The sequence below is a fragment of the Suncus etruscus genome, chromosome 3, assembly GCF_024139225.1.
Source record: "Suncus etruscus isolate mSunEtr1 chromosome 3, mSunEtr1.pri.cur, whole genome shotgun sequence".
NCBI classification, from domain to species: domain Eukaryota; kingdom Metazoa; phylum Chordata; class Mammalia; order Eulipotyphla; family Soricidae; genus Suncus; species Suncus etruscus.
The window spans coordinates 86,354,205-86,380,517 of record NC_064850.1 but is presented as its reverse complement, the minus strand read 5'-3'; the positions used below and the strand labels follow the sequence as shown (position 1 = coordinate 86,380,517).

The 26,313-nt window shown below is 38.8% G+C and overlaps 1 protein-coding gene across 1 annotated transcript in view; it reads left to right on the top strand.

The window, feature by feature from the left end:
* Positions 1-1,470: 1,470 nt before the first annotated feature.
* PGM5 (phosphoglucomutase 5) overlaps positions 1,471-26,313 on the top strand; it is a 223,434-nt gene continuing 198,591 nt past the window's right edge. The window contains exons 1-2 of the mRNA XM_049770951.1: positions 1,471-1,997; positions 22,772-22,934. Coding sequence (XP_049626908.1) covers positions 1,737-1,997; positions 22,772-22,934 — 424 coding nt within the window. The 5' untranslated portion in view covers positions 1,471-1,736. The remainder of the gene's footprint in view (positions 1,998-22,771; positions 22,935-26,313) is intronic.

Genomic DNA, 26,313 nt, shown 5'->3' with positions numbered 1-26,313 from the left:
TGTGTGTGTGTATGTGTGTGTGTGTGTGTGTGTGTGTGTGTGTGTGTCGGGAACCCCTGAAAATCCTTTTATCTCTCTATGCGTATATGAGTGAATTATTTTCCAAATCACCTTCCAATTCCAGACCTTCATCTCTCTAGTGTTCTGGTATTTGAACCCAAGGATTTTATTCAATACATTACGAAGCCCCAAGAACAGGGTAGAGTGTGCAGAATTAGAAATGAAAATGATTTGGGCCACGGCCTGCAGTGCTTAAGGCTCATTCTTGTCGGTCAGGTACTGTAAGGATTTGGGGAGAGGGGAATGGAACCTCTCATGAAGGGTCAGCTTCTTGCAAGGCCAGTGCATTTATACTTGTATCCACTGTACTATTACTTCAGTCTTCCCATTTTTTAAATGAAATATTTCTTTCTTTTGTATTTTGAGCAGAATCTTCATGGAAAGAAGAGAGAAGGGGAACATTTCGAGGATGCATATGAATGAAATTTCCTTATCATGCACCAATCCTGGAACCCTGACTTTCCTTAATATGAGAGGGTCTATTAATTCCTGGTAGAATATTAAAAAGGACTTTATCCTCCTTTTAAGGGCAATTCGCCCTGCTAACAGTTTATTTGCAGTGTGGGCAAATACATGACCGGGACAGGCCCTTTTCTAGGTGTGAATTGGACTGGCAGAGGGAGAAGGACAAGGAGAAAAATGACCTAGGTATCTGTACAACTTTGGTTGCAACTATCGCAACAAGAAGAGACAATGGATAGTGGGTGCAGCCAGATGAGAGCTGGGGGAATAATGTGGAGAGTCTGGTGCAGGGCTCCTGCTGGGCCTTGACCAGAGCACCTGGCAGTATGTGATTCAAAAGGCCTGACAGTATGTGATTCCAGGCAACAAATGGTTGTGGTGTTGCACACACACAGAGACACACAGATACATACACACAGACACACACAGACACACAGACACACAGACACACACACACACACAGACACACACAGACACACAGACACACACACACACAGACACACAGACACACACACACAGACACACAGACACACACACACACACACACACACACACACACACACACACACACACACACACACACACACACGCAGCGCCCGGACTCCAATTTCAGCGCTGGCAGGAGATGATAATTCTCAGCTCGCCTTTCCAGGGTTATTTTTGGCAGGGGCTGTTCCCTGATGGCAAAGGTTTCAGCCCCCCCTCCCGACTCCCTCCCTTCCTTGTTCAAAAAGAGAACCTCCTGCAAGAGAACGCAGCACTCCCTAGCAGAGCGAGCAAGCGAGAGTGGGGAGAGGCAGAGAGAGAAGTAAAAAGGGAGTTGGTATTCCAGAAGACCCCAATTCTGCTCGCGCTCCCACACTCTCCCACTCACCGCCCGAGCCTGGTTTATCTAGCAGCGGGTGTGCCCCGGGAGAGAAGCCCTGGTGGCCCGGTCTGGGTTGGGTCCTGGGTTGGGGCCACTCCGAAAAGTGAGTCCCTGGAGGGGAGGGCAAGAAGCTGCGGGCACCCCCGGCGTGGCCAGCGGGGCGGGAGCGAAGTTTCCCGGGAGGTGGAGGCCACGCTCCGGGCTGCCGCCGGCCGGCTAGGGAGGAGACCCGGGCCCGAGGTGGAGTCCGGGCGCGCCGCCAGGCTGGTGGGGGGCCTCCGGGCGGGCGGCACATTCCCTCGGGCTCCCGGGAGCCGCCGCGCGGTCAGGTCGGCCGGGAGGCGCCATGGAGGGGAGCCCCATCCCGGTGCTCACGGTGCCCACGGCGCCCTACGAGGACCAGCGGCCCGCCGGGGGCGGGGGGCTGCGGCGGCCCACGGCGCTCTTCGAGGGCCAGCGCAACTACCTGCCCAACTTCATCCAGAGCGTCCTGTCGTCCATCGACCTGCGCGACCGCCAGGGCTGCACCATGGTGGTGGGCAGTGACGGCAGGTACTTCAGCCGCACCGCCACCGAGGTCGTGGTGCAGATGGCCGCGGCCAACGGGGTGAGTGCCCGCTCCTCCTCCTCCTCCTCTGCCCTCACCTGCCCGCAAGCGCCTCTCTCTCTCTCTCTCTCTCTCTCTCTCTCTCTCTCTCTCTCTCTCTGTCTCTCTCTCTGTCTCTGTCTCTCTGTCTCTCTCTCTGTCTCTGTCTCTCTGTCTCTGTCTCTCTCTCTCTCTCTCTCTCCTTATTTCCTCTCTCCCTCCCTCCTTTCCTTTCCTTCCTCACTCCTTCCTCTCCTCTTTCTCTTTCCCTCCTCTCTTCCTCCCTCTCTTTCCCTCCCCTCTCTCCTTTCCTCTTTCTCTCCCTTTCTCTCTCTCCCTTTCTTTCTCTCTCCCTCCCTCTCTCCCTCCCTCTTTCTTTCTCCCTCCTTCCCTCCCTCCTTTCCTCCCTCTGTTTTCTCTCTCGCCCCTTCTCTGTCTCCCTCCTTCTCTCTCCCCCCATCTCCCTGTCTCTGTCTCTCTCCCCCCTTTTTCCTCGCTCTCATTCCCTCCTATTCTCCCTCTCCTTCCTCCCCTCCTTCCCTCCCTCCCTCCTCTCTCCCTCCCTCTCTTTCTCTCTACCCCTCTTTTCTCTTCCTCCTCTTTCTCTCTCCCTCCTCTCTTTCTCCCTCCCCTTCCTTCTTTCCTCCCTCCCTCTCTCTTTTCTTTCTCTTGCCCCCTCTGTCTCCCTCCCACTCTCTTCCCCCCATCTTCCTCTCTGTCTCCCTCTCTGTCTGTCTCTGTCTCTCTCTCTCTCTCCCTCCCCTGCAGATCCCAAACCTGCCCTCAACTCTTCTCTGACTCTGTCCAGAGCAAGCATGCACCTGCTATTTCAGCACTTTTCATCTTTCATAATAATTCTTACCACTTTTCACTTACTTCGCACCAAACACTCTTGCCTAGTCTGTCAGTACATTTGCTTTTTGTTTGTCCCGTTTACAATGGTGCATGTTTCATGGTGCTGGTTGTCTCTGAACTGCACCCCCCCACCCCATGTTGATTCCTGGCATAGTGGGCAAGTGTGAACCTAAAGTGTTTTTATATCATTGGTTTGTTGTGATACTGCAGTGTTTCATGATTAAACTGATTAGGATAGGGAAGGGGTGGGGACTAGTTTGAGGCCACCTAACTTGGGCTTAAATAAGACACAGAAGGTCTGAAAAGAGATTTACAATTTTATTTTTGTCATTAAAATTTAGAGGACAGTACAAAGACAGAAAAGATCTAAAAAAAAGATTTGCCATGTCTTTATTTTATTTTTTATCATTAAACTTTGGGGGGAGCGCCCCCTGTGGTGCGCAAGGGCTACTCCTGGCTCAGTGCTCAGTCATCTGCCAGCAGTGCTTGAATGTGGTACTCCAGCATGCAAAGCATGTGCGCTTGCTCTTTGAACTATCTCCCAGGCCCAGCAGTGTCTTTCTTAAAGAAACTGCCAACTAGTCTCCAAGATACCCTTGAGCATTTGACAACAGTTCTTGCCTCTTCTCTTGTTTTTTTTCTCCCTGACATCTGGCTCCTGCAGTCTTCTTTTGTGACCTACATTTTCAGACCTGGATCCTTCTGCCTCCTTTCTTCCTTCTATGCTGGAAGCACATTGTTGCATGTCCTCAGCTCCCTTTCCCCATGCTCCTATATCTGATGGTATTTTGAGTACTTCCACAATGGCAGAGATAATTTCTTTTTTCTTTTTCTTTTTTTGTTTTTGTTTCGGTGACGCTCAGGGGTTACTCCTGGCTATGTGCTCAGAAATCCCTTCTGGCTTGGGGGACCATATGGGATGCTGGGGAATTGAACCCAGGTTCGTCCTGGGTTGGCCTCATGCAAGGCAAATGCCCTACCAAAGCACTATCTTTCCAGCCCCAATTTCTTTTTATTTTTTAATTATTTTTAAATTTAATCACCGTGTTTACAAAGATTTTCAGACTTGGGTTTCAGTCATAGAATGTACACCACCCTTCACCAGGAGCAGAACTAATTTCAATCTGAATTAATAGTGGGAAACATAATGGAATAAGTAGTTTTCCGTCTTGTTTTAAAGATTGAACGCCACCCCACCCCTGCAGCATTTCTTTAAGTGAAATTTCTGCAGACCTATAAAGAAATGGGAACCCTTTAACAAGTGAAGATAAACAGTATTAGATATTTTAATTCTCTTCTTCCCAATTCTTTCCTTTTTATTGTCTTAGTTCTTATTGTTAATAATCTTTAAGATTGTCTATAGCTCGCCTTTGTCTACTGTAATTGAGCCTGCTCAGTTTTCAGAGCTGTCAAAAGAGCATTACAAAACCAAAAGCATTTGTGAGAAAGGGGCCAATGGTGTTTGGGGTACTGAATTGTGATTTATAACTCCAGTGGATGCTGCTGCTGGAGGTACAACACTTTTGTACTATGGCTACTCACTCACTTGATGAATTTTGGCTTAAACCACAGGATCTGGAGAGAAGTTAACAAATTATCTTTTACTCTTTTTGTTTGTTTGTTTGTTTCTTGGATCACAACTGGCAGCACTCAGGGGTTACTCCTGGCTCTGTGCTCAGAAATCACTCCTGTCAGGCACAGGGGACCATATGGGATGCCGGGATTTGAATCACCATTGATCCTGGGTTGGCTGCTTGCAAGGCAAACGCCCTACCACTGTGCTATCTCTCCGGCCTCGGTCTTTTAATCTTGATTGAGAAGCTATTCCCATGGAATGATGAAAAATAAGAAGTCTTGGCATATCTGTGGCAACTTTTACACTCTTTCATAGTCATATTGTTTCTAGGGAGTGAGAGAAACATTCCCTTACCATTATTAATGGCAGTCGTTGATTTGCATGGGCATATGATGATGTTGCATATTTCCTCAATATGATGCCAGAACATCTCTTTATCCTCTCTAGCTTGAATAGGTCTTTTCTGATAAACTTTATTTTTATTTTTTTCTGATAAACTTATTTTTATTAATAGTAGAATTTATTTTAGAATATAGACTGTTAACATAGACTTAAATTAGAAGAAAAGTTAACTTAGTCATTTATTTTGAAGGGCAGAATTGCAAATTAAAAACCACATAGAAGCATCATTTATCATTTTTTTTTGTCTTGGGGGGTCACACCCACCAATATCTCCTGGCTGCTTTCTCTGTATTCAGGAATTACTCCTGGTAGTGCTCATTCTATCACTACAGGCTCCCATAATTTCTAATTTAATCTGAAAGAACTACCCAAGGTCAATTATTAAGGGAATGTTGACTTGTAGAAAATTTCACAAAGACCTTTTAAAACCTATCTTTACTTCACTTTATTTCTTTACCTGGGGACTTTTGCCAAACAATGTGAACCATCACAAGGTTTCTTGGTTTCAGGAGAAAGGCAGTCTAAAAAGGTCAGATAACTTGGTCTTCAGTGATTGCATATTTATTCTCCTTTGCAACTTTGGGGGGGGGGTTCACACTTGGCAGCATTAAAGTTTTACTCCTGGCTCTGAGTTCAGGAATCGTTCCTAGTGGGGTTTGTTGGAGATGGGGGTTTATGGCATTTCAGGGATCAAGCCTGGATCAGTCATATACAAGACTAGTGTCCTAGCTGCTGTGTTATTGCTCTGGCCTTAAAGCCATTGTTTTTGCTTCCTGATTTGGCCAACTGTGTGGTATTGATGAAAGATGAACTTTGATTTCAAATACCTCAGCCTTTTAAATTTTCCTTTTGCATATTCATAAACAGGCTGAATAATCTAGTAGAAAAACAATTTATTTTTTCTTACTTGAATTGGATCTCAATGGTGGACTGTATCTTCGCCTCTGAAAAATTTTGATTTTTTTTTTATTAAAGAAGTTAGTTTCACAAAGCATTTTTTTTTATTTTGGGTCACACCCAGCAGTGCTCAGGGGTTACTCCTGGCTCTGCACTCCAGAAGTCACTCTTGGCAGGCTCAGGGGACCATATGGGATGTCAGATTTGAAACGGGGGTTCATCTTGTTTTGGCAACATGCAAAGCAAACACCTTACTACTGTGCTATTGCTTTGGTCCCCACCCCATAAAGCATTTTTAATTAAAAAAGCAACTGTAGGAATAAAGATCCATATAGCATATCTTAATCTTCATCATGTTTCTGTAGGACAGGTAAGGGGCTTTCCTTGTTTGCATCACACCCAGTTTGATACTCAGCTAATATATGGACCCACCATTCTTGCCTGAATGATTCCTGTACATAGAGTCACTAGAAAACCCTGAGCACTTGTGGAAATGGTTACAAAACAAACCAAAAAAAAAAACAAAAAATAAATAAAACAAAACAACTGCACTTCTCTGTAAAATCTCTGGAGAATACTGGGCTCTGGAGGATACAGATATAAATAATAAATAAAAATAAATAAATAAATAAAAAAGATAAATCAAGTTTGAAATGGGTTCTTTGTGTAATTTAGAATCCAAAAGTTTTACTGCAAAATTATGAAATTTTCAAGCTATAAGTAAAAAAAGAGAATAGATTAAGATCATCCTTAGGCTCACACCATAGGTTGTTAGCATTTTTGTATATTTGTTCTTCATTTCTGGCAATGGTATTTTGAAATATTTAAAGAGATAAATTTTTCCTCTGCCTTTTTCAGTCTAGATCTCTAGATAAGAAGAAGTTTATCCTTGATGGTTGCATTTTGTTTGTTTAGTTTGGGGCCACACATGGTGCAGCTCAATTCTTACTCCTAACTCTGCAGTTATTGATCACTCCTGGTGGGTTTGGGGACCATATATGGGGTGCCAGAGCTCAAACTCTGTTGGTTGACTATGCAAAGCAAGCACTTACCTACTATTCTATTTCTCTGGCCCAATGGTTGCATTATTCTAAACAAAATATAAGATTGTTACTTTGCTTTTATACCCAAACCACATGCAGGTTTTCTCAATTATTCTGAAATATTTTTATGTCTGGTTTATGTGAACTAATTTTTCATAATCAAAGTATTAAATATTACATTTGGTTATTTGTCTCAAGTCTCTTTCAACTTCCAAATTACCTCACTATTTTTCTTAAATAAATTTTATAAGATCAATCCAAGTCATGCAATGGAACCTGATGAAGCTCAGTTCAGTGGTGCTGCCTGACAACTTAGTGTGAGGTGGTGCTGTCAGTCTGTGAGTGGAGCATATAGTATTGGGCAGGGATCCAAGTTAAGGCCTCACACATGCTAGGCAGGTGCTCTACCATTTGAGCTGACTCTAGGCCACTGTTTCAATTTTTTTTTTAATGAAATAGTTTCATTGAAGAGCCTAGGTCAGTTGTCTTGTAGAATGCCTCATCCCTCCTTCTGGAATGTTCTGATACCTTCTTTATTGTGCCACTGAATTTTTTTTATCTGCTCCCATTTTTTTTCTGTTTTATGAACTGAAAGTGGATGTAAAGGTTTGGATTTTAGTTTTCTTTTTTTTTTTTTGGGGGGGAGTGCACATACTGGCTATGCTCAGGAATTACTCCTGGCTCTGTGCTCAGAAATTAATCCTGGTAGGCCCCAGGGATCATATGAAATGATTGGGATTGAACTCGAGTTGGCCACATGCAAGGCATGTCCTATTACTTTGGCCCCTGGTTCTATTCTTTTTAACTAGAATATGTCATAAGCAATGCTGTATGCTCTTGTTATATCATGTGAGGAACCAGAGTCTCTGGTTGTCCAACCACTCATGATGTTGAAATCGTTACAGAGTTATGGTGGTGATTGCTTTAATCAGTCATTATTTTCCCCTTCTGTAGCATCCAGAAGTATCTTCTGAAACGAACTTTTCTATTTTTCAGTGCCAGCAATCAAATTGGAGGCTTAATACGTAAACTATGATTTCTATATCCAGGACCATGGCCCATAGGGTAAACTTTGTACTTAGTGAACATACAGCTCTTTTTCAACCTTTACCCAATTATAAAGTCTGAATGACTCTTACCTTTGCTATTTTTCAAAAGGGTGATTTTCTCATTCTCTACTTCAAACTACATGTTTTAGATGGCATTTTCCTATAAAGTGAACATTTTCTTTACAAATAAATTTATTGATTACCTTGACTGTAGTTTCTGTTGGAAAGACAGAATATGTCTTTATATTTAAAAAAATTTTAACTACCAATTTTGAGAATGAAGATTTGATGAAACAGCCATTTACATGGCAAAAAAGAATTTTGTTTATCTTTTGCTTTTTTGCCACTATGAACTCTTGAATTACTATGTGAGCAGTTCTCTGGGACCTAGGGGTCACTCCCAATAATACTTGACCTACTGTGCTTGACCAGTTCAGATCCAGTAGTCCTGGAGGCCAGTAAGGGGTGCCCTTATGGTGCTTGGGGGTTTCTAGGGATAGACCATTTGTGATAGGGAAAGGGACCTGAGCAGTGCCAGGAACTGAAATCTCCTAAGCTTTCTCTGTGGCCTCTGCAGAGTTATTTTAACTCTCCTTTGAGGTTAGAGAAAGTGCCATAGCTAACTATGAATGTTTATATCATACCTATGAATATAAATATATATATAAATATCTAAATCATAGAATCCTATAAAATGCATGTTGATTTTTTAAAATTCTACTTGTTTTTCCATATTTTGTGTATTTTTTAGTAGTTTAAGCCTTTTCATATCAATTTATTCTAAGCTGTTAAAGAGTTCAAGGGCTAAATGAGACATAAATGAGAAATAAGGAATGCTTGTGTTTACCTCTCTGGGTTGACCCACCTGTTGCTAAGAGCGTATCTCTCTTTCTTCTTTTTTGTTCTATTATTTTTTAAGTTCTAAACTAACTTTAATATTGAACAAAAACCAGCAATGCTTCTTATCAAAATATGTCCGATTCTCTTCTTTTTTTTAAAGTGGTACTATGGGAGGGTTTGAGTCCCACCAATACTGAGGTCTATAATAAGACTGTACTCTGGAATGACTCTGGCTGTGCTATAGGTTAAACACCTAGGTAGATTATAAAATACTAAAAGTTGGTATTAGGCAAACTAAAACCAGATTTTTCAATATGAAAATGACATATATACACACGCAAATACTTTTTTTGTGTTTGTTTATTTTGGGGTCATACACAAGCAATGCTCAGGGCTTACTTGTGGCTCTATGCAGGTTTGTTGTGTGCACAAGTACTCTACCCATTATGCTGTCTTTCTGACTTTTGAAAACTTTTCAATATTTTGTGAAATTTTTTAAAATTAGAAGTTGAAGTGCAATGGTATAAGAAAACTTGGGTTATAAAAATACTTGGTTTTAGCATCCAGATGAACCTTACTGAGAATATGTTTTGTTAATGTAATTTTGCTAATATTTTTGCTAAAGGAAGTAAGAAAGAGGGGGAAGGAAAGAAACTAAGGGAGGAGTAAGAAAAGGCATAAAGGAGCTAACACAGGGCAGGGGCTTTGGATACATCAACCCTGGGTCATAAAAAATAACTTCTGCAAAGAATAAGGATATATTGATGTTGGCATTTACCAAAACTCTCTTAGGGAACAAATATTGGTGTGACTCTCAACAACAAGTAACATAGGGTAGCAGAGTAGCATATACTAATGAGTGAGAAGTAGGGAGTGAAGAAGAGAAAAGCAAGGGACGAAGGTTGTAATTCAACACAAAGTCTCTTTCTTGTAATGTGTTTGGAAATCCAGATCTTATCTTTTGGAGTGAAAAAATGATGAACTATGTTTCCTCTGCATTTTCTATGTAATATATAATTGGAATGAGCCCAGACATTAAGACAGGAAGGATTGCAATGCATTAGAAATCTCCAAAGATTTTCCAAAACTTTTCTTACTCTTCTTTAAATTCTTTATCAAATTTTTAAATTGAGTTTTTTTTACTATGGGAGTAATAGTAAATTTTAGAATTGCTTGGTCCAACCACATTTCATTTTGAGTTACTTCATTATTGATACCGTTAGCCTCAAGACCTCACTCACTTTTCTTTTTGTGCATATGTGGAGTAAAGGAGTGAGGGAGATTTTGAGAACAGCTGAGCCCTCCCAGTTGCTGGGGTGGATTATTTTAAGCTTTGTTTAATGTATTCAGAGACTCAGATGGTGTTTTTAACTAAGCTTCTTTATTAAATCTTGTGTTAAAACAAAATGTTTATTGAAAAGACAGATACACACCAGCAACATTATGTGTGAGACATACCCTCAGTTTTTTTTCTGTAAAACATCTGTTCTCCTTGAGCTCTTTATGACTACTGGACATTTGCTATTGTCTGTATAGACCGAAGCATAAGAAGTTGGAAACTATTTTCAAAGAATCTAAATGTAGCTATTGATTCCACCAATATTAGACAGTGTGTTTTGGATCCTGGCCTCTCCTATGTTAGAAGACAGAAATATTTAAAAAAAAAAAAAGCAATAATGTAATAGTATTTGAATAGGGGTATTTTGGAATTAATAGGCAGGCAAAAGAATCTATATTTGAAATTAACAACTTGAAGGTATAAATCAAGAGCTGCAATATTCTTTAGCCAACCGCCTTGAAAATTAATTGCAAACACTCAAGATTTAGCTAATATACCTTAATTGTTTATACTTGCATAGCCAAGGGAAAGTTTAAGTTATTTATTTTGAATTCACTCTCATTAGTTATGAAAAAGTGGATATCTAACATATATACAGTACTTATTAACAATCCACAGTTTCTAAATCTTTAAAAATATTTTTTACTTTAAAGAAAATGCATCACATAGTTTTTAAATATCTTTTTAATATTTTAAAATCTTTAATATCTTTTATCTTTAATTTTCTGTTGTTACACTAATGTAGGGTTATTTATTTTTTTCTATTTTTGTGGTTGAGTAAATTTTCAGGAACATTTAATCCATACAGAATATGTTTTTCTTGGCATAGTCATAGAAATTTTTCTTCTAAATCTCTACTATTAGGCATTTGTACAAATACAATATTTAAGGGGCTGGAGCAATAGTACAGCTGGTACAGTACTTGTCTTGCACACAGCTGACCTGGATTTGATCTCTGGCATTCCATATGGTTCCCTGAGTACCACCAGGATTGTTCCTTGAGTGCAGAGCAAGAATTGCCAGAGGTGGCCCCCAAACAAAACAATGTTTATTTACTTTCTTTCTTCCATTTTTCCTATTTAGAGTTCTTCTTTTGGGGGGTATGCCTGGGAGTGCACAAGCCTTTCTCAGGGATCACTCCTGGTGTGCTTGGGGAAAACATATGGGTATGGTTTGAACCTAGGTTGGCAACAAACACTATAACTACTCTAGCCCCCAAGAGTCCTGTTTAATTTTTTACATGATTTACTAAGTTATTCAGAGGTCAGAGAGATAGTGCAGTGGATAGGACACTTGCCTTTTATAAGGTCAAAGCCCCTGCCCACAGTTATTTCCTATATGCCTTTTCTTACTCCTCCCTCAGTTTCTTTCCTTCCCCCTTTCTTTATCACTTTTTTTAAGTGAAGCAAAAATAGCTTTATTTAAAGGAATTTAGAAAAAGTGAAGGGGTGGGAAAAGAGACTGACAGAGAGATAGACAGAAACAGAGACAGAGATAAAGAACATATTATTCACTGAGCACACTTATTGTCACAGCAATTTCCTCTGACTTAAGGACATGAACATATGTACTTGGAGTCTCATTAGGTATTTTTTTGAGTAAAAGGGCAACCTCAAGCTGTGATCAGGTATCATAATGGCTATTAGATCTGGGTATTAACAAAGCATATGCTCCAGTCCCACAAACCAGCTCCCTGAATACCAGTAACTTTTCTGATCAGAAGGTGCTGGAGGAAGTAATCATCACAGTTGCAATGATATGTTTTCCTTCAGATGCCTGAGATTTCTCTATGGTGCTGGCTAAAGTTTGGTTGTGATTGTTAGTCACATCCCTTCCTTCTCCTAATGCTAGTGACATACATACATACAAACACATGTGCATGCAAGATCAGCCAGGGTGCTTGAAGTGGCAGCAGCTGCTCTGGAATAGACTCTCATTCAATGTGAAGAACTCTGTTGGCACAGTCAGTACATGACCTCTTGCTAGGAATGAGCTGAAACAACATCATGCTTTCCCCCCATTAAACCTTTCTGAGACCCTTTCTGACTCAAAGCTCCAGCTTTGTTAACAGCAGGCAGCCACACATTTGCTCCACTACCCCTCATACAGTCAGATAGTAATCTGCTCATTTCATAAAGATTTCCAAACCTAATGGATAGGCCCATGTGTGAGGTGATTGAGAGGAACAGAGGAGACAGAGGCTAAAAGATTCTGTGCTAATCTGAGTCTAAGAGGGCTGACAAATTGCAGCTGCTTGTCATGATGTTTTAAACTATTTCATCTGGATGGTTCTCAGGGTTCCATTACTACAACCCTTCTGATTGTTTGGTAGAAGGCATACTATTTTTTTGACAGTATTTCCAAAATGTAAAGCAACATATACTAATGTAGCATATAATAAAGAAGAACTGGCTTTTTGGTCATAAACAACAGTAAACTGTTTAATCTTGCTAAGTTTTAAATCTATGTTTGCTAGAGTTCTTGAGTTCACTGGACTGTTGTAACAGTGGTAGTAGCACTTAGGAAATGGGCTGCAGTGATTATTAACCAGATGGCAGCTGGTCTGGCAGAATTTATACAAAAAGTCCTTTTATAGGCATGTTAGTTAATTGTGATTCTCACTCAAAGAAAAACACCCAACAATAAAGAGAGAGTGATGTTTATTTTGGAGAATATATGCACATAACTATGTTGAACTCTACGTGACTTTAATATCTCTTTGCATCTTATGTTTATAACCCAATATATACATATAGCATATACATATAACCCAATGAACTCTATATGACTTTAATATCTCTGCACCATGTATATAACCAAATCATAGAGATGCCCCAAACAATGAATTAAATCTATACACACATATGTAAACATATGGACATAGTATATATGCACTTACATTTTATCATCCTATAAAGGTGCTAAATAAGATATGCTTTTATGCATTTGGGCAGTTTATCTAGTAGCATATATATACATACATGTGTACATATATGCACAGGAAGCCCAATCCCCCCAAATCCATATTGTTCACTGAATTCATATTCAAGAGGATTGAATGACTTCTAGATTTCAGAATTGCTTGAAGCCTACCTGTAATTAAAGGAAGTAATTAAATGTTTCCAGTGACCAATGTTTGTAGGCTAGGAAATAGAACTTGTGTTGGAGCTGGAGGAACTGATAAAAAGAAATAGAAGCAGCTTCAGTCTTATTGTTCTAGGCAAATATATATCTTAATGACAGATCTCTGCAGTGATCTCAGCAATAACAGGGATGAATAGACCAGCCTGGTACATGCCCAAAGACTATGATACTAGTCAAATACATAGCTGAGGGTCTATAAAGGAGATCCAGGTGAAAACAAGGATCTGGGCATTAACTTGGATCACTTCACCATACCTTGCCATTTTTAGCAGCTTCTTAGTGAGAAGATTTGGAGGGAAAAAGAAGACATTGTAGTCATGAAGAATGTTACGAATATTTCTCATGTTGACAAATGCTATACAGCTTTATTTATTTCACAATGAGAACTTAATTTTCAAGCATTGTTTTTGATTCACATGTAATATTTTAGGTCTAAATTGTTTTATACTGGACAGTAAAATACTGGCATCATTAAATAATAGAAATACTACAGTTACACAGATCACGTTTTGGAAGATCATCAGTGACTGCAAGATAGATTTCAGGGAAGTATAGAGTTATTTATTGAAGGCAGAAACACCAACATTTCTGTTGTAAAAATATTTAAATATGAGAGAATTAGAGACAGACACAAAGTGGACACACTGAAATGTAAACAGTGGTAGTTTTTAAATTTCCAGACAATTTCTAACTGCATTCTGCTAGTGTGAATGTCCTAAAAACATGTAATATTTATATGTACCTATAAATCATGATTAGAAAAATATTACAACTTAGCATTGAATTAGCAAAAACATATATTCAATAATTACAGGGCAAGAAAGTCATAATTGAACTGGGAGCCATATTTGAACCTCTTAGTATGTGTGAGACTGTGAAAGTGGGGCCACCTTGTCTTATTTCCAAGTGGGAGCCTAAGGAAATGTCTCTGAGGCTCAGTTAGGTTCCTATCGTGCTGCAGATTTAGGTGGGGTTCCCCTTCCTTCATCCAAAGCCAGATGAATAAGGACAGTAGATTACAGCCTTTGGGTTGGGGTTAAGAGATGAGCAGCATGAGGCCATGGCTTGGACCATCCCAACTTGTGGTCTAGGTTTCACTTAGGAATGAAAGTCAGATGTTACCTCTTCATATATTAACACAAACAAAGCCAACTATGCAAGTATATCATCTTTCCTGTGCAATGTCACAATACACTAGTGTCTACTGTTGTGGTAGGGGGTAATATATCAAGGATTTTTCCCTCAGAAAACAAAATGACTACCAAAATATAAAAACAAAATAGACTAACTGTATGCTTTAACATGAATTTTAAATGTTAAGGTAGAATAAAGAGGTCTTAGGGAAAGCAATGGCATAATTTGTATCATATTTAATTTCAGGCAGTTTTCCTTTTCACATTATCTCATTTTAAGTCAAGTTCCCAATTTGTGACCTTTTGCATTTTCTGCTGAGACTCAAACACATCCAGTGATTTTTCAGGGGATATTCTTGGCTCTGCATTTAGGAATTACTCCTGGCAGTGCTTATGGGCTCATTTGGGAAGCTGGGCATAGGATTCAGGTCAGCCATATGACACAAAAATGTTATACTTACTGTGCTATCACTCTGAACTTGGGCTGATCTTTCTATGAAGGTAAAATGACAAAAAGCAGGGCTCTATTTTGGTTTAGTCAACCTAGTCTTCAAGGCAAAGATTTAGTGTTTTTATTTATTTTTATTTTGAGTCATTTTAGGGGGTGGGGTGGAGTGTAGGTAGATATGGCAGCGTTCTGGACTACTTTCTGGCTTTGTACACAAGAGTCAGTCCTGGGGTTGTTTGGGAAATCATGTAAGTTGCTAGGGCTCAAATCTGAGTTGGCTATATACAAAGCAAGAACCTTAATCTCTGTACTGTCTCTTTGGTCTCAAATTTCAGTGATTTTTAAATACAAAATTACCTAATTATCAGAAAATACACACATGCTAATGTCACTACCTTAATTTTGTGCCTGGAGATAAGGAGATTGCCTTACCTATGCAATTAAAGTTTGAGAATTATTGAACTGCTGAGGAAAAGAATGTGGTTCAAACTTGTAAATAAGTGTGAATTTTTGCACTTGTTCAAATATGAAGAGTTGAATGTGAAATTCATTTCAATTGGGTTCTAACAGATTCTCTACTCTCCAACTTCTGAGTGTGTGTGTGTGTGTGTGTGTGTGTGTGTGTGTGTGTGTGTGTGTGTGTGTGTGTGAAGACTACAGAGGACAGGAAACCAAGGATGAGCTTGGTTGCTAATCTGGCCTCTGTGCCAGAAAGCATAGAACTGCATGATTATTCAGGTGCAAGTGGAGAATTCCCTTGATATTCTTATAGTCACATCAATGTTTATTTCACGAAAGTCCTCTTAGCTATATCTGCTTACTAACGTGCAGCAATGCTTCAGGACTGGCACCCTTCTCAGACATCTGGGATGGAAAGACCAAAGCCCTGCTCTCTAGCAGCTTGGCTTGAAGCGTGTGTGTGTGTGTGTGTGTGTGTGTGTGTGTGTGTGTGTGTGTGTGTGTGTTTAAGCTACAAGATAGGAGACATTCACTTTTGTGTATATTGGTTTGTTATGTAATTTTTCAGTGGATGTAATGGTGGTTGTGTGGTCCTGCCCAACATCTTTTCTGCAAGCCATCAAGGAAGTTTCTGTTTATTGCTTCCTTCACTTTTTCTGTTTCACTGGCAATTACAAAGATATGAAATGGCAAGTTCAGGATATTGAGGATATCAGGCTTACTTTCTCTCTTCTTACTTTGGGACCTTTTTATCTTTCTTTTATCAAAAAAAAACTTATTTTATGCTATAAGGAAACTGTAAAGGGGAATGGCTTATTTAAGATAATTCAACACATGCAAACAATCCTGCTCTCATTAGTGTTTTGTTACTGGAGAAAACACATTTGGATAAAAATTATGTATCTGCTCTGAGATTTTAGTTTGAGGTTTTAAAGTATGTATCTCTACTCTCTGGAACCTTGGTTTGACCAACTAAGGAAATGAAGAGTAATTGTTAGAATTCTGAAAAACAAAATAAGAGGGGAGGCATTAAGAATGAAGTCATCACCATCATAAAAAAAAGTTTTTATACAGTGCTTGGTGAAATAAATGGAATAGTCATGGGAAAGCTTTATAAAATACATTTTTTATTTTAAAACACTAGACTGTGATATTTGGGGAACAGAAAAAGTCTCCTGGAAACTGAAATGCTCTGCCATTTCAGAGGTGGAGCAATGATACAGGTGAGATAAGGACAAAAAGCTGCTGGAAGACAATGGTGGTGTCAAGTCAGCATGAACTGGGAAGCCATGGTTCCCACACCAAGGAAACCATATCCTCGAAATGGCAAATTGCATGGCACTCCTACTTATGTTCTCTCCCTGATGCATGTTGAAGTTGTATATGAACTGGGAGTCATATCTGTGCCTTTTTTCTGTGTGTGTGTGTGTGTGTGTGTGTGTGTGTGTGTGTGTGTGTGTGTGTGTGAGACTATGAAAGTGGGGCCACCTTGTCTTATTTCCAAGTGGGAAACTAAGAAAATGTCTCAGGTTCCTATCCTGCTGCAGGTCTAAGTGGGGCTCTTCTTCCTCCATCCAAAACCAGATGAGTAAGGCCAGTAGATTACAGCTTTTGGGGGAAGGGGGGGTAAGAGCAGCATGAGGCCATGGCTAGGACCACCCTAGTTGTGGTCTAGGTTTCACTTAGGAGTGAAAGTCAGATGTTACCTCTTCGAATATTAACACAAACAAAGCCAACTATGCAAGTATATCATCTTTCCTGTGCAATGCCACCATGCACTAGTGTCTGCTGCCTTGGTAGGGGGTAATATATCAAGGGTTTATTTCCCAGAAAACATAATAGATAGTTTAAAGACTAACTGGATGCTTTAACATGAATTTTAAATGTTTGGGTAGAATAAAGAGGTGTTAGGGAAAGCAATGGCATAATTTGTATCATACTTAATTTCAGAAGTTTTCCTTTACATTATCTCGTAAGTCAATTTCCCACTTTGTGACCTTCTTGATTTTCTGCTGAGACTCAGACAAATAAAGCAATTGGTCTTATGGTTTTCTTTAGACACACTTTTAAAGATTGTATTAATGTATTTATTATGCCAATTAATAGCTCTTGAAAGCCATTACCCTCCTGGTTTTGAATTTAAATATTTTAATGTATTTTAATATTTATTTTTAAACTTTTAAAATTGATGTTTTGTGTTTTAAATACTGTCAATATGGATGGCCTTTGCCTTGAATTGATTGAGAGAGGGTGCATTAAAGTAAGGAAGAGAGAGAAAACACACAAGACTTAAAAGTAAAGGGAAGGGGCCAGAGTGATAGCACAGCAGTAGGGAGTTTGCCTTACATTCTGCCGATCCAGGACAGACCTGGATCAATCCCTGGCGTCTCATATGATCTCCCTAGCCATCCACATAGAGTCTCTTTCTGTGTGTGCTTCTTATCCATGTATATTTTAAGTAAAAATAATATGCTATTGCTTCCATGACAGAAGTAGCCAAGTTGTCATAAATTTAGCCCCATGTAACTGGTTGATCACCCTAAAATGATCCCGTTAATAGGGACTTCAGTGTCAGTCGTGGCTGCTGGCTGATTGGCAGTCAGAAGTGGCTGGAGCCAAGTCCCCTTTGGTGATTGCAAGTTCAAGTTGCTGAGCCCCTGGGTTACCTCCCTCTCCTCTGTCATGCTTACTTTGCTCCTAAACCTACAGGGCAATATTAGGTGTGTTTGGGAAATGACATTGACTGGTAGTCACAGAACACATAATTGTGCTTCCATGGTATCAAAATCTTCTGCAGAGGTCACACTTTTTGGTGAGCATTCATAGATGACACAAGTATTCTAGTAATTTTCTACATTTTCTCTCATTTGCTTTTCCACCTTTTCTCTAGTACTTATCATCTCTCAAATGCTTCTGAACTAGATTTTTATTCACTGTCCAGTCCTACCTTACTTTTTTTTTTATTGATGGATGAATGATCAGGCCAACAAAATTAAAAATTTTAGATAACAGGCAAGAGGAATCATTCAAAGAACTGGATTACATGTTATCACATGGGAGACTTAGATATGATGGCCACCCCATCATTTGTGGAGCACTGCAGGGAGATCATCTGAGCATTATGCTGGAAGTATCCCCTGCATATTACCTCATGTGGCTCAAAAGCCAAAAAAAATTTTTTCCTGGATGACTAGAGTTACTTTTCTATTAATCCTCCAATTTTTTTAAAAATAATTTTTATTTTGACCAAAGTGGATTACAAATCTTTCACAGTAATATTTTAGGTATATAGTGACATTGAATCAGGGGCATTCCCACCACCAATGTTGTCCTCCCTCCACCCCTGTTCCCAGCATGCATCCCATATCCCCCTTTTTTTTGCCCGTTGGGCTGCTAGTATAAGTGGTCCCCTCTGTGTCTAGCTTGTTGTAGATTGTAATCCTCCAATTTTAACTCCATGTTTCAGGTTGAAATTTTATTCAAGTGTATTTCCAGTTTTATTTAAATAGTTTAATTAGTTTTACCTTTTTAAAAACATGTATTATTAATAAGATAAAACATGATTCATATATATATATATTTATGTTTTTTCTTCTCTCTAAGTGCTAGTCCCAAAGAACACATCATTTCATGTTGTTGTAATGACACAAGGGTTATTTTTGTGTTATGTGTTTTTTTTTATTTAACTGAAAACTATGTATATTTTACTGCTCTATTACTTAGGTATAGAGTACATTTGCTAAATACAACAACCACATACAATTGTATCAAATGAATCTGAAATATAGGTAATTTTTATAGCATATAAGGAGTAGGAAATTATCACTCATGGGACAAACTATGTGGATATTCTTGGTGGGTGAATACTTCCCTATATGAGAGGGGCTATGTAGAAATTTTCTATCTTGTGACTGACATCTAGTAACCCTGTAGTCCCTGTGTTGTTTCTGTGGCAGGTGAAAATGGTGCACAAGAAAACATATTTGCTTTTTTAACAGCCTTAGCCAAAAGGACCACACCTTCTTTCTGTTCCCATTCTCACATTAGTTTATCATCTGCTGTAAAACGGGGTATATGTTAGGCTGAGAAGCAAGAGTGAGCTGTTTTCTAGATTGTCCCTAGAAACAAGAAGATCTTTGTGTACTGTTCTGCCCATGATCTTCTAAAATGTAATAATAATTAGATCACACTTCCACTGCTTAAAATCTTCAATGTTGTGTTTCCATAATAGAATCAAATCAAATTCCCTTAGCTTTTATTAGTGTTATTATTGCTACTATTAAAATTAAAACTCATTCTTTTTTGTTTATGAGCCTTACCTGGTGGTGTTCTGGAATTAGTCCTATATGGGGAACCATATAGGATGCAGGGGATCAAACCAAGGTCAGTCATGTGCAAGGCAAGACCTGACCTGCTGTGCTATCACTCCAGCTTGAAATAAATTATTTTCTATCACAGAACCATACTCATTTCCTTCCTTATATGTATATAACTTGTAATTTACTATTACTCATTCATAATAGGGATCCTCTGAAAAGATATACTCTGAGGATAGTGCCTTACTTTTTGAATTCTTGTGTTTGCTTTTATGCTTTTCTGGATCTTCTCTGATTGTCACAGTTGGCCAATGATCAACTTCCAACACTGCTTCCATTGGTGTCTAGGATAACTTCTGTGAAGTTAGATACTAGAATGGCTTCTTGGCTGCATCCTTATTTCTTGAATTTCCTGTACAAATGAATTCCATGTACAGTGGTATCCCTGCTTTTGAAAACTTTATGTCATGTCACTTTGCTTTTATGAAAGACCTGCTTCAGTACATATTTCTATTAACTATAAGAAAGACAAAGAGGATTTTTTACTTTTACCAGTCGGGGTGAAAATAGAAAATAGTGTTCAGTGTGTTTTTCATTAGCTATCCTAGAGACAGTGTGAGAGACACACTATCATGCTCCTTTTTGGAGAAACTGTTGTGTATTGATCTTACAATTCCTGCTTTTCCAATAGAAGTTTGTTATTTTAGTCTATTTGACATTTCTTTATAGGATAGTTTTTGGATCTAGTGTTGTAAATTTTAAGATAGAACTTAATGTTAATAATTTAATATTTATGCCTTTTGAGCTTATAAAAGCTTTCTTAGGAAGACTACTTTTCCTTTTAGCCAAGGAAACATATATTTAGAAGTAGGAAAGAGGGTCACATTAAGATATCAGTTCTTTAAAAGAATTTCTTGGAGGTAAATTTTTCCTCAATATATTCTAAACTATTTCCTCAAATAGTTCCTGAGACCATTTTCAGTGATTCTTGGCTGCCAGTGATTAGGTCCCAAAGATGTGACACTGGAATTTTCAGGACAATTCTGGTGATGCTAAAGATGGGTGCTCCAGGACAACACCAGCCATGCTCAAACTTTCCAGCACTGCACCCTGTGATGTTCCAGAGGACCACATGGTGCTGGGGATCAAACTTTGTACATGAATATGTAAGATATGTTCTTTAACCCCTGTACTATCTTTCTAGCCCATTGAATACTGGTTCATATTCAGTCAGCTTTGAATGGGCCCTAATACCCTGCTGTCTATTAAGCTTGTAGATCATGCTTGTGAAACTGGCGCTAAAGTCATTGAGGACATTAAACTCACTTATGAAGACCTAAAGACAAATGACTGAGCCCTACATCCCAAATTCAATAGAATTAGTTTGGGGTGTCGTCTGAGTCCAGGGAATTTTATAGGGATCATAAGTGATTCTTCCTCATTGGTAGCTATATTTTAGAACCATTGTATCGGATACTGTTGGGTATCATTTTTCAAACAGCATATAAAATATCATCTATGAGGAGCTTTCCTTCCTTTCTTTCTCCTCCTCCCTTCCTCCCTCCTTCCTTTCCTCCTTCCCTTCTTCCCTCCTTCTCTTCTTTCCCTTCTCCCTCCTTCCCTCCCTCTTTCCCTTCTTCCTTCCATTCTTCCCTCCTCCTTTTCCTTCCTTCCTCTCTGCCTCCCTCTCTTCTGCCTCCCTTCCTCCCTTTCTCCCATCCTCCTTTTCACCCTTTCTCCCTCCCTCCTTCCTCCCTTCCCCTTCCTTCCTTCCTTCCTTCCTTCCTTCCTTCCTTCCTTCCTTCCTTCCTTCCTTCCTTCCTTCCTTCCTTCCTTCCTTCCTTCCTTCCTTCCTTCCTTCCTTCCTTCCTACCTTCCTGCCTGCCTGCCTGCGTTCCTTCCCTTCTCCACTTAGCAATGCCTGGACTCTCAGGGGCCACTCCTGGTGGATTCAGGGAACCATATATGGTGCAAGGAATTGAACTACCATTGGCCTTGTGCAAGACAAACACATTAATCCCTGTGCTATCTCTCCAGTTGTTATTAGTTTCTTTTGGGGGAGCACACCCTGTTACGCTCAGGGGTTACTCCTGGCTATGCGCTCAGAAATTGCTCCTGGCTTAGGGGACAATATGGGACGCCAGGGGATTGAACCGTGGTCTGTCCTAGGTCAGACACGTGCAAGGCCTTATCCCTGCGCCACTGCTCCGGCCCCTGTTAATTTCTTTCTTTTTCTTTCTTTCTTTCTTTTTTTTTTTTTGGGGGGGGGGGGCCACAGCCGGCTGTGCTCAGGGGTTACTCCTGACTATCTGCTTAGAAATAGCTCCTGGCAGGCACGGGGGACCATATGGGACGCCGAGATTTGAACCAACCACCTTTGGTCCTGGGACGGCTGCTTGCAAGGCAAATGCCACTGTGCTATCTCTCCGGCCCCCTGTTAATTTCTTTTTAACAAGTTTATTTCATGGTCTGATTCCACCTATGGATCACCTATAGAGCTCTACCAAGTATGAATGGGTATTTTTCCCAATAATTCTGGCACAGAGTCACTTGGTAGCACAACTAGAATTCCTGTTGAGTAAGGTGAAGTTTCTAGTACAGTTGAAATATAGCTACTGATGACAAGATTGTAGTTAGGATACCAACTGTTATACGGAGGCAGAAAGACCAGGTAATATCAAGAAGTATGTGTGTGTGTGTGTGTGTGTGTGTGTGTGTGTGTGTGTGTGTTTGTGTGACTAGCATGTTCTTATTCAGAGGTTGTTTTTTTTTCTTTGTTGTTTGTTTTTCTTTTTGGGGCCACACCTGATGATGCTCAGGGGTTACTCCTGGCTATGCGCTCAGAAATCGCTCTTGGCTTGGGAGACCATATGGAATGCCCGGGGATAGAACCACGGTCTGTCCTAGGCTAGTGCAGGCAAGGAAGAAGCCTTATGGTTGTGCCACCGTTCTGGCCCCTTATCCAGAGTTTTTGAGCTGGGAACTGAGATGTTGTATAGTTCAAACTAACCCCTTGGTCATATAAAGCAGATATATCAAACTGCTGCAAACTGGTGAGACAGATCCAAATGACAGGTAAATAATTGACCACTAGATATAGATGCCTTATAATACTGGAGATATTGGGCAGAAGAAACAATACCAAATTCTACACATTATCCCCAGGACCCTTGACCTATATATAACCTAGCTAGTTTCTTTGATAAACTGATTAAATATATAGTATGAGCCTGTTGAAATGCCATTGATACCATGCATCGAGATTGAGATGATATTTTTTCATGGCTGATTTAGATTGGACGACTAATTATTGGACAGAATGGCATCTTGTCCACACCAGCTGTTTCCTGCATTATCAGAAAGATCAAAGCAGCAGGAGGAATCATCCTAACAGCCAGCCACTGCCCTGGAGGACCAGGGGGAGAGTTTGGAGTGAAGTTTAATGTTGCCAATGGAGGTATGTAGTTCAGAATAATAACTCATAGATCATGATTTCTTTTCTCTTATCATTTCTTTGTCAGCAATCACTTATTTCATATCACAGATACGAAACATTTTAGTAAGGTCTAATGAGGTTCTTCTATTAGTTCTGATTTTTGAAGAAGCATAATTAAAAAGAATTAAAAAGTTTTTTTAAAATTAATATATTTATTTAAAACCATGATTACACATGTTTGTACTTGGGTTTCAGTTATAAAAAAGGACACCCCTGTTTACCAGTACAATATTCCCACCACCAATGCCCCCAGTTACCCTGTTTTCCACCTCTTGCCTGTATTCTATTTCTCTTACTCATTACCATTGTCATGATAGTTGTTAGTGTAGCTATTTCTCTAACTAAATTCACATTCTTTGTGGTAAAGCTTTATATCACAGGCCTGTCTTTCCATTTCTCATCTCTATTGTCTCTGAGTAGTAATACAATAATCTCTTTTATTTTTCTTAAATCCCATGAGTGAGTAAGACTATTCTGTGTCTTTCTCTCTCCTTCTCACTTATTTCACTCAGCATAACAGTTTCCATGTCCATCCATGTATAGGAAATTTTCATAACTTCATTTTTCTTGATGACTGCAAAGTATTGCATTGTATGTACCACAGTTTCTTTTGCCACTCATTTGTTGTCAGGCATCTGGTTGTATCCAGATTTTGGCTATTGTATATAACACTATCTATAGGCCTTTTTGTATAGTGTTTTTGTGTTTCCAGGGTATATCCCTATGAGTGGCATGGGTGAATCATATGGGAGCTCAGGTTTTTGAGGAATCTCCACATTGTTTTCATAAAGGCTGGACTAGACAGCATTCCCACCAGCTGTGAATGAGAGTTCCTTTCTCCCCACGTCCCAGCCAGCACTGATTGCTCTTATTCTTTGTGATGGGAGCCACTGTCTGTGGCATGAGATGGTACCTCATTTGGTATTTTGATTTGCATCTCCCTAATGATTAGTGATGTGGAGCATTTTATCTTGTGTCTTTTGGCCATTTTTATTTATTCTTTAAGGAATTATCTGTTCATTTTTTCTCCTTATTTTTTGATGTTAAATGATTGTTATTATTAAGTTCTGCCAGTACATTGTATATTTTAGATATTAATCCCTTATCTAATGGTTATTGTGAATATTTTCTCCCATTCTGTGGATGGCCTTTTTATCCTAGTTACTATTTCTTTTGAGGTACAAAAACTTCTCAGATTAATATAGTTCTATCTGTTTATATCTACTTCCACTAGTTTGGAGAGTGCTGCTTCTTCCTTCAAGATGCCTTTAGTCTCAATATCATGGAGTGTTTTACTTATGTGTTCTTCTATATAACTATGGTTACGTGTCTGGTATAAAGGTCTTTAATCTATTTTGATTTGACCTTTTTGCATGGTGTTAGATTGAGGTCTGAGTACACATTTTTACATGTGGCTGACCAGTTTTCCTTACACCACTTGTTGAAGTTGAAGAGGTTTTTCTTACTCCATTTTATGTTTCTCGTCCCTTTATCAAAGGATAATTGGTTTTATGTCTGAGAAACATTCTGAGTACTGAGTACTCAAGTCTATTTTACTGATCTTGAAGTCTTTCTTTATAGCAACACCATGCTGTTTTAATGACTATTGCTTTGTAGTACACTTTAAAGTTGGGGAAAGTTGCCTTCCATCTTTTCTTTTCTTTCTTTCTTTCTTTTTTTTTTTTTACTTACGGTTGCTTTATGTATTCCTGGGTGTTTATTGTTCCAATTGAATTTCAGGAGTGTTTGATCCACTTCTTTAAAGAATGTCATGGATATACTTAAATCTGTACAATTCTTTGGAAAGTATTGCCATTTTAATGATGTGAATTCTCCCAATTTATGAGCAGGGTATGTGTCTCCATTTCCTTATGTCCTCTTTTATTTCTTAAATCAAGTTTTTTTTTTAAAGTGTCTTGGGAAGACTTTGTATTACCATTTTAATTTTATCAATAATATGGGTCTTTTTAGATAAGATAGATCATCCTGAATCAACCATGGAAGATTTTAAGAGTCCAAGGATTTATTCATTTTTCTAGGTTCTCATATTATGTGGCATAGTTTCTTAGTCTCTGCTAACCCCTGGAATCTCTGTATTATCTGTAGTGATCTACCTCTTTCATTTCTAATCCTGTTTAATAAGTTTCTCTTTCTCCATTTCTTTGTCAGTTTTGATAGTATTTTTATCAAGATTGTTAATTTTTTTTAAGAAACCACCTTTTGCTTTTGTTGATTTTTCCGTTTCTTTTTTGAATTTTCACTTTATTTCTGCTCTAAGCTTTGTTATTTACTTCTGCCTACTTATTTTGTTCCTTTTGTTGATTATTTTCTAATTTTATAAGCTGTATCATTAATTTATTTATGCAGGCCCCTTCTTTGTTCCTGATGTGTGCTTGCAAATCTATACATTTTCCTGTTTAGTACTGTTTTTGCTGTGTCTCACAAATTCTTTTATTTTGTGACTTCATTTGTTTTTGTTTCCAGGACTGTTTTAATTTCCTTTTTGATTTAATCTCTGAACACCTGCTTGTTCAATAGGTGTTAAAGTTTTTTTCTGTGTCCCTTTGTAGTTCACTTCTAATTTCAGTGAATTGTGATGTGAGAAAGTTGTTTATACAATTTGTTTCCTCTTGATTTTTATGGAGTTATGTTTTATGGGCCAGGATGTCATCTATCCTGCAGAATGATCCATTTGCATTGAAGAAGATTGTGTTTTCAGTTTTCTGGGAATATATATATATATATATATATATATATATATATATATATATATATATATATATTAGTACACTTTCTTCAAGTTATCCTTTTAGAGCTAGCATATTCTTGTTGAGTTTCAGCTTGATTGACTTATCAAGGGGTGACACGGTTGTGTTGAAGTCTCCCACTTATTGTGTTGCTATTGATGTCTTCTTTTAGATTCGTCAACAATAGTTTGAGATATTTTGCTGATCCTCATTGGCTGCATATATGTTTAGGAGTGTTATATTTTTCCTGTTGTATATATTCCTTAATTATTACAACATACTCATATATGTTCCTTATAACATTTTATATAACTAGAACCCAACTACAAACATGCTTGTAACCATGGTGCTTAAATAAATATATTTATTAAAATATAGTTTGTGTCATCTGATCTTAATATGGCCATTCCAACTTTTTTCAAGGAGTTTTTTACTTGATGATTGTCCTTCAATATTTTATTTTGAGTCTGTTTGTTTTGACTGTTCAGATATGCTTCTTTTAGACAGCAGAAAGTTGGATTCAGCTTTCTGTTCCACTTGCCACTCTATGACTCTTTTTTTTTTGTGGCCTTTTAAAGAGAATTTTATTTGAG